Below are 8,685 nucleotides of genomic sequence, written 5' to 3'. Positions count from 1 at the left end.
TGAGTTCTGAGGTTGAATGTTTTACTTCTCTGTTTGTTGTTTACTGAGGATGAAGGAAGTAACAGTAGGAGACCAGAAGGTGCTGCTGGTCCGCACCCGCGGTCAGTACAGTGCTGTTGGAAGTCAATGCTCCCATTACGGCGCTCCACTGATCAAAGGTAATCTTGGAAACATTTTCTTAGGCCGCACACTCCTACTATTTTTAAATGTTCATGCATGCGTCCTGCACATCTGTTTATCTCTTTGACCAACTGGGTTGACAGACACACAGACAGTGCTTCACAACGATACGATGTCAGATGTTTCAGATTTTCTTCAATCTCTAAGCTAAGCAGATGGTTTTAAGGTCTTTTAACTCTGTGCTCTCTGGTCATTTCAGGAACTTTAGTTGGTGACAGGGTCAGGTGTCCATTCCATGGCGCTTGCTTTAATGTCCAAACTGGAGACATTGAAGATTACCCAGGTCTGGACTGTTTGCCTCTCTACAAGGTAATAGACCAGATTAGATTAGATAGAACTTTATTAATCCCTTGGGAGTTCCCTTCAGCAGAACAGCACCAAGAACACAGGAATAGAGTCAACACAATACAAACAGTAGCAGCACACCATGAAGAATATGGAAAAAACTGACAGTGGATATTAGTGGGTATTAGTAAATAGTATCAGTGTATAAGTGGATACTAGCAGTAGAAGTTAATAGTAAGTTAGTAAATTAGTATTAGTAATGTTAGATGTAGTAGTAGTAGTGGGTTAATAGATGATTATTATTTTTGTGTGTGGTGTTTATTATTGCAATGCCCATTACTGAATTAAATAAGAATGAATACATCTCTAATAATACATCTCTGTGGTAACTCTGTGGTCATTTGTGCTGTTTTACAAGTCTCTTAATTAGAAAACAGCTCTGTGGGTTATCGTTGATGCTTATTGTGACCAAGGACTGCCATGAAAACCATCAGTACCAAAAACACAGATAAACAATACATTATTGTCTAAATGCAGCATGAGAAGTCCTGGGTTAGACATCAGTAACTGTTTTTACTGGGTGTATTTTTTGGTGTGCAATGTATGTGAGCCCGCTGAAATATTGGCTACATTCATGTTTATGCCATATTTCAGTATAGTTTTTTTCCACAGGGATTAGCAATTTGATGTAGGGACAAGGGGAGAGTTGACAGTAGACAGAACGTTTTGGTTTCTTTCTGTTTGATATGAACATTTTCTGTATAATACCTGATGCACAGAATTCCTTTTGTATTTATTTGTCAGGTGGACGTTCATGATGGTAAAGTGTATGTTTCGATCGACAAAAAAGTAAGCGAAAGAGACACTTTGATTTTTCACACCCCCCCCCCCACCCCCACACACACGCACAGTGAGTGTTGGCCCTTTTTACAAGGAAACTCCTTGTTTGTGTGTTTGTTCCAGTTGCTGAAGACAAACAAGCGAGTGAAGGACATGTGCACTGTGGCAGCTGACATCAAACACACTATTCTGCTCGTAGGAGGCGGTAAGGAAAAGAGTGTTTGGTAAAATAAAAACATCAGTCTGTAGTAGGGACATGATGTCTTAATGTGTTAAAATGATTCAAACTCTGGTCCAGGCCCGGCTGCACTGGTTTGTGCTGAGACCCTGAGACAGAACTGCTACCAAGGTCAAATCATCATGGTGACCAAAGACAGTCTCCCTCCGTACGACAAACCCAAACTGAGTAAGGTATGAACCTGACCGTGACCTGAAGCTCAGCTGTGTAGAGACAGGTTTGTCTGTTTCCTAAGTTTTTAATGAATTCCATTTTTTTCAAATGAAGGCTATGAACGTGGACCGTGACAAGCTCCTGCTGCGACCTATGGATTTTTATCAACAGTATGGAATAGAAGTGTACACACAGAAGGAGGTGAGAAGACCACACGCCACTAATAATATGTTATGTCTTCTCAGGTTTTGGATAAAGTCACATCCTGTAATGTGTCAATAATTACAGGTTGTGTTCGTTAACTCTGTGGAGAAGGTGGCGAAGTTGAGTAACGGTTATTCGCAGTATTTTGATCAGCTCCTCGTCGCAACTGGATGCAGGTTAGAAACCACTGTGCTCCAAAAGCAGTGTGTGTATATTTAGATAGATAGATATAAATATATATAGCTATATAATCCTGATTTATTTATATAAACTACAATGTCAACATACATTTATGTATATGAGTGTGGTAGGATTCATGTTCCATCTAGTCCACAATCATTGGTTGGGTTGCATTCAGAAGGACTAGGGATGTCTGATATTAACTTTTTGCCGATATCCAATATGCTGATATTGTCCAAACACTTCATTTCTGATTCCGATGTAATATTTATTGATCGGTACAAACCACTGTATGAGTATGAGATAAATTAAATAAGCTGCAATGCTGCCATCTAGTGACTTTAACTTTAACATACAGCCATTTATCCCCAAAAACATTTTTAGAGCACACATCATTTGGCAAAAATCATTTTGGCAAAAATTTAGTTATCGGTTTTTCCTCTGATAATAAAAAAACGATACCGATTATTACAGATATTACATAATATGCTTATATCAGACCAGTTGACATTATCGGTCGGTCGATATTATTGGACATCCCTAAAAAGGACATCTGTTCACAAATTATTATGCTGACATCTACCCCAGTGCCTTGTTACAGGTCACCAAGATAGGTGCCTGGAGTGTGGTAATTTGCCTTGTGATGATGTCATTTCCACTGACTCTGTTCACAGAGCCCGGCCACTCAGCTGCCCTGGTTCTGAGCTGCAGGGAGTAAAGTTACTCCAGAATTATAAGGATGCCACAGACATTCACAGCTGCAGTCTGGGCCACAGAGCTGTTGTTATCGGAGCCTCATTCATAGGTCATTATTTTTGCATGAGCTTCGTATGTGTTTACATTTGTGTCTTTTCTCAGGTTTACACCATGTTCAGAACAACAAAACAGTCCATTTACTGTCTCTTTATGACTATAAAAACATAACAGGCATGGAGGCTGCATCCTACCTCTCAGACAAAGCTGCTAGCGTGACCCTAGTTGGTGCTACATCATTCCCTTTTGAACGATCTCTGGGTCCTGAGATTGGCAAAATGACGATGCAGGTCACTTCCTTTTCTTGTCCATGGTTAAATCTAGAAATAAACACATTTTTGTAAATGAAATGGTTCAAAGCAAATTCCTTTTTCAGATGTTGGAGGAAAAAAACGTCAAGTTCTACATGAAGGACAGAGTTGTTGAAATCAAAGGGGAGAATGGAAAGGTATGTCCACCGTCTGTTGTTCTTTTTCAAGCACTTGAAGGTGTTTACACAACATGAGAATGAGAGTCAACCTGGCATAACATTAAAGCTTGAAATTAAATGTCATTTGTAAGGTGAAGGAGGTGGTGCTACAGAGTGGAACAGTCCTGGGAGCTGATGTGGTGATTGTCGGAATCGGTAACTACCTACCAAAACTGGTGTTGGTTAGCTTTGATCACAGTCCCTCTATAGGGTTTTGTGTTAGTTCATTTCCAAGTATTTGGTGAGGTACTGCGTCGATTAACACTGCAGAAGATAGGTTTATTTTAGTATTTCAAATTGTTAAACAATATAATCATGTTAAACGTTAATTATTAAGTCCGTGCAGAGAAAGAACTAATCATTTTTGTATGATTTAAAGAGGTTTTTTTTTCTGAAAAGAAAATCTTAAACAACTATTTTTTCTTAAAGGTGCAATCCCTAATACTGACTTCCTGGCAGGAAGCGAAGTGGAGTTGGATTCAAGGAAAACTGTCATAGTTGACAAGGTAACACAGAATTATTGTCACGTCTTTGTCTTCAGTGAAGCACAAGGCTTTGAATATGTCTGAACTGGTTGTTCATCAGTTTGGTAAAATATTATTATTTCTGTTAACAGTTCATGAAGACAAATGTGAGAGACATTTTTGGTGCCGGGGATGTCACATCTTTTCCTCTGGCCATTTGTGGAAGCCAGAGGATCAACATAGGTCACTGGCAGATGTCACATGCTCAAGGTAGGAGGAAAAGAAGCAGAGGTCACTGTGCAAAAGAATCGTACACTGTAAGATGGTGAAAGAAAACAAGACAAAAAAGCAAAGATCAGTCCAGAAATAACTCCTAAAACCTCAGTCAAACTATTAGATTGTTTTAAGATAAACTCCTATTTTAAAGAAAAGCTGTGAATGTGACTTCAGCAATTGACAAATTTGGGAACCGCTGCAGCAGCAAATGACGAGTTATTATGTAAATGAGTAATTCTTTGACAGCGTGTAGCACTGAAATTACACAGTAAGTCTGTATTACACTTTTTTTTGTTGAATGTTTGTTTTTATTTCTTTTATCTAAGGAAAAGTGGCAGCCCTGAATATGCTTAACAAACCAACCCAGATTGAGTCAGTGCCTTTCTTTTGGACTGTGCTGCTTGGGAAGAGTATCAGATACACAGGTATGGCCTTAATATGTTAAAAAAAAAAGTCTTTATAAATGAAAAAACATCCGCCTTGTATTTAAATTGTATTCCCATCAGGCTATGGTGAAGGATATGAGGAAATAATATTTAAAGGCAAAGTGGAAGAGAGGAAATTCCTGGCCTTTTACATCAGGTGTGTGAAACAACTACAACTCGTATTTTTGGAGAAAAACTGCATTCGTGATACATTTCCCTGGTTTCTGTGTCCTCAAACAGGGAGGGGCAGGTGGTGGCTGCAGCCAGTCTGATGTTTGATCCTGCTGTGGCTCGACTGGCAGATCTGATGGCATCTGGACAGACTATAACAAAGTCACAGGCTGAGTGAGTGACGTCATATCCTGTCTACCTGCAGCCTGGACCACTGACTGTCAACAGCTTTATTGTACTTTATAAATCTGTACTATTTTTGTACTTTTGTGGCTCAAGGTAAAATGGTCAAACTGTCTCATTTGGCGTTGAAGGCTGCAGATCTGTGTTCTAGCTACACTGTGCCTTGACTCAAATTGAAAACATATGTTCAAAATATCTTACAAGTCAACGACGCTTAAACAGAATTTTAATCTCTACCCTACAACCTTTATGATTTTATAAATGGTGGCCACTGCCTTCATGTTTTAGAAAAGGATTCCGTTGTTAACGGGGTCGATAGTACAGATGATATTAAATGTTAATATGTCACTAAGGGGCAACAGAAATGGAACACTGACATGGGGAGAACACATTGAAGTGACTATCACAGCCACATAGAGTTCTTATCAGGAGACTTTATGAATGCTAGTTAAATTTATCAGTGTAATGTTTTGGTGATTTTTGCCACCAGGAAATAAAAAAGATTAGATTGAAATGAATGCAATACCAGAACCTGAGACACATGTCCACTGTGTTTCTCTAGACACTCTGAAGTTAAACCTGGATGATACTACTTTTTGTTTGTTTTACAGTATGTCTTATACTGGTGTGAGAGCCCACGTCTATGGTTAATATCTGCCTTGTTTCAACAGATCAGATGACCTGAGCTGGCTGCAGATGTGAGCACGGTGTGATGACAGCTGCCAACCCCTCTGTTCCTTTTTGTTTATGATTTTTTAATCAACTCCAGCTTCCTCAAAGTCAGTCGTCTCTTCTTCTCTCCTGCCCAGAAACACGGTTTAAATAGCAGCAAGTGCTGTTTTATTGAATTTGCCCTTTGTGCAGGGAGCGAACGGTTAAATATATGTGCCATAAACACAGCACTTGATAAGACTGCAGTGACTCATCACAGTCTGGAGCAGAGTCACAGGAAGAAGGAAACTGAAAAATCAGCCACATAAAAAAGTCATTTATATATACTTATAAAACGTGTGAACACCTCTCTAGTTATTGGACTGTGCTGTTCACTATTCCCCCATTTATAAAAATCCACTTCACTAACTGTCAAAATATATAATGTTTACTAAAGATTTGCCATTTCCAGTCTTTTGGTTTCTTTATTCAAGTTGAAGAAGTGCAGACACATCCATCCATTTAACTGGAGTGCACTGCCATCAGGGGTTCTGCAGATTCTTAGAGCTAAAGTGTTATCAGTGTGTTTGTCATGCATGTCAGTTTGTTAATGAGTTTCTTCATTTAATAACAATTGTTAATAAACATTTAAAACTTTGGAGACAGAATCACTGGTATCACTAAAGACAAATGGACGTGAACTGTTTTTTTTAAAGAATTACTCATCTTTTTGTGTTCCATGTAGCTTAGCTTTCCCCTGTTGTACAGAATCTAGGTACAGAGGATGAACCAATAACAAGGGCCAATGTTGTGTGCTTTCATACCTGTGATTTGATTATGTAAACTCTTGTTTACACTGCAGTGTTTGTGACGTAGAATCTAGACTTTTTACTCATTACAATACATTTAGCAGACGATTGTGCATTTAGTGACAAGTGTGATTTTAATAACGAACCTACAAGACCCTTTTCATTTGGAGAAAACGTATAACCTAAGCCACCTAGTGGCAAGCATTTCACAGTACACCTGTGCTTGTCGTGTACAGCGGACATTGAGCAGTGTGCGCTCAGAATGTGGCTGCAGACTTGAGTCATGGCAGGTAAGTGATGAGAATCTTAGTTTTATATTTATATGAATACTTTACTTTTTATTTTATTACACAAAACATTATGCAACATCAGACAAACTTCACCAGATACCAAACGGTGTAGTTTCTTTTCTCCTCGTCGTTATTCTCCAGCAGTAGTATCGGCATTTTTAATGCGGAAGTGATAAAAGTCACATTCGTATTGACTGAAATCATCAAGTTTAACTTCTAATTGTGGTCACTCTATTATTCTGTTCGATGAAATACGTCTTTGATCGACAATTTAAGCTGATTGCAAACCTATGATTCAATCTTACTTTCATTTTCTTTTTCTAACCGAGTTCAGTGAACGAGTAAAAGTTGAGTCTTATTTTTAAGTTTCACTTGTTGGGTCGTTGAAAAAAAAAAAGATACCAGTTGAAGGAGAAGTGAAAATTTGCGTTTCCTCAAATTTGTTCATGTTCTGATCAGCCACATATTAATTAGATTTATGTGTATTTATTAGGGCTGTCAAAGGAATAAACATTTAATCTGACTTATCACAGGACAGCTTTGAATTAATCACTTTAAATCATAATTATTCATAATCAGAAATAATCATGATTAATCATGATTTAATCAACATATCTGTGATTAAACATTTCTTCTGTATTTTGCTGGACCAGAAGGACAAATAACAGCAGTTAGATGTGTGTGTTTCCTACCTGTTATTATTCATGACTAATCCAAATGATGAAATTAATAATATGGAAAAAAGTCAAGAAAACTATATTCATAATAATCTAATATTACAGTCATTACTGTGTGTCATGGCTTGTACTATGGTATTTTATAACTCCATAGATGAACTGAAGAGGGTGAGGCCCAACTTTGTAAGCAGGGCCTCCAAAGAGCTCCTCAGTCAGCTCCTGGATGACATTTTATTGGACGGTATTCTGAATGATGATGAAAAAGACTCCATAATCGAGGACAACAACAAAAGAACAGACCGTGCACGCGACCTCATTGACATAGTGAAGAGGAAAGGAGATGAGGCATGCTGGAAGTTCATCGCTCACCTTCAGAAAAGAGATCCGACCCTTCACAATGAACTGGAACTGTCGGCTCCTCCACCTCCTCCTCCATCTCCACAAGGTATGTTCTCTCTGTTTTCAAACAATACACAGTGATAAAAGAACATATGTTAAAGCAGCAATGTGGTGTTGTTTCTAGCTGCAGGTCAAAGGTCGGACCAGAGCCCACCAGGCAGACCCATCAAAACCACTGAGGCTTTCTGGAGAAATAAACAGAGTGATAAGGATGTGAGTGTTAAAACGATGTATGTATGGTGTACGAATATTTATGCGGATAATCAATACAAATTTAAAATCAGTATTTGACTATTTACTTCTAAAGCTGTAATGCTAGTGCGACAGGGATTAATGTATAATGCTAGCTAATGCTATTGTTCCTGAGCTCAGCCTCAAGTTCAGCCATGTTTACTGACACTCAAGTAATAGGACACCTGGTTACACAGTTATGTTCCATTAGCTGATTGGTTAAAAATATCCACATGATGAGTTGAAGCATGTTGTGCCTCTATGACATCTCAACAACCTGACTGTTTCAAATGCCTGGTTATTAACAGTGGTGGTCAGGTGATTAAGGAAGCAAACCTGTGTCCTTTCCTTCAAACTTATTTCTTAGGTGTACACAGTGACCAAGGATAGTGTGAAAAACCGCGTGGCCCTCCTTATAACCAACATACACTTCAGGGATAAAGAAAAGAACAGAAATGGAGCCGGGAAGGATGAAGAACACATGGAGAAACTGCTCTCTGACCTGGGTTACGAGGTGGTCAAATACAGAGACCTCACAGCACAGGTACTTATAAAGGCACAAGTCAAACAATAATTGCACTCACATTGAAGTTTGGACTCCGGGACAAGAAGTCTGACAGTGGTTTTCCCCTTCTTCACAGGCCATAGATCAAGCACTGATCAGATTCTCCTCACATCCAAAGCTCCAAGTCACCGACAGCGTGGTGGTGGTGATCATGTCTCATGGAAAGCAAGGAAGCATTTGTGGTATAGAATTCAATCCCAACAATGAAGATCCAGACTTGTTCCCCATCGACAACATTTACA

General features: G+C 38.8%; 3 protein-coding genes across 4 annotated transcripts in view; 2 read left to right on the top strand and 1 right to left on the bottom strand.

Moving 5' to 3' along the window:
- tlcd2 (TLC domain containing 2) overlaps positions 1-3,195 on the bottom strand; it is a 26,769-nt gene extending 23,574 nt beyond the window's left edge. The window contains exon 1 of the mRNA XM_008309700.3: positions 3,028-3,195. The gene's annotated coding sequence lies outside the window, so the exon portion shown is untranslated. The remainder of the gene's footprint in view (positions 1-3,027) is intronic.
- Positions 1-5,946, top strand: part of aifm4 (apoptosis inducing factor mitochondria associated 4) — a 9,970-nt gene extending 4,024 nt beyond the window's left edge. For both annotated transcript variants that reach the window (XM_008309699.3, XM_017031936.2), the window contains 17 exons: positions 49-158; positions 380-489; positions 1,270-1,314; positions 1,429-1,510; positions 1,604-1,716; positions 1,811-1,897; positions 1,985-2,076; positions 2,755-2,885; positions 3,008-3,123; positions 3,210-3,281; positions 3,395-3,458; positions 3,732-3,808; positions 3,919-4,036; positions 4,369-4,467; positions 4,549-4,624; positions 4,708-4,812; positions 5,493-5,946. In XM_008309699.3, the coding sequence (XP_008307921.1) occupies positions 49-158; positions 380-489; positions 1,270-1,314; positions 1,429-1,510; positions 1,604-1,716; positions 1,811-1,897; positions 1,985-2,076; positions 2,755-2,885; positions 3,008-3,123; positions 3,210-3,281; positions 3,395-3,458; positions 3,732-3,808; positions 3,919-4,036; positions 4,369-4,467; positions 4,549-4,624; positions 4,708-4,812; positions 5,493-5,523 (1,528 nt within the window). In that variant the 3' untranslated portion in view covers positions 5,524-5,946. The remainder of the gene's footprint in view (positions 1-48; positions 159-379; positions 490-1,269; positions 1,315-1,428; positions 1,511-1,603; positions 1,717-1,810; positions 1,898-1,984; positions 2,077-2,754; positions 2,886-3,007; positions 3,124-3,209; positions 3,282-3,394; positions 3,459-3,731; positions 3,809-3,918; positions 4,037-4,368; positions 4,468-4,548; positions 4,625-4,707; positions 4,813-5,492) is intronic.
- A 515-nt stretch (positions 5,947-6,461) lies between these two features.
- LOC103378482 (caspase-1-like) overlaps positions 6,462-8,685 on the top strand; it is a 3,689-nt gene continuing 1,465 nt past the window's right edge. Inside the window, 6 exon segments of the mRNA XM_025055107.1 lie at positions 6,462-6,571; positions 7,403-7,693; positions 7,772-7,860; positions 8,246-8,422; positions 8,520-8,682; position 8,685. The exon segment at position 8,685 is cut by the window's right edge and continues 71 nt beyond it. Coding sequence (XP_024910875.1) covers positions 6,565-6,571; positions 7,403-7,693; positions 7,772-7,860; positions 8,246-8,422; positions 8,520-8,682; position 8,685 — 728 coding nt within the window. The 5' untranslated portion in view covers positions 6,462-6,564.

This window comes from Cynoglossus semilaevis, chromosome 4 (genome assembly GCF_000523025.1).
Source record: "Cynoglossus semilaevis isolate Cse_v1.0 chromosome 4, Cse_v1.0, whole genome shotgun sequence".
Classification (NCBI taxonomy): domain Eukaryota; kingdom Metazoa; phylum Chordata; class Actinopteri; order Pleuronectiformes; family Cynoglossidae; genus Cynoglossus; species Cynoglossus semilaevis.
Note: the sequence above shows the minus strand (reverse complement) of the source record. Positions and strands in the feature narration are given on the sequence as shown.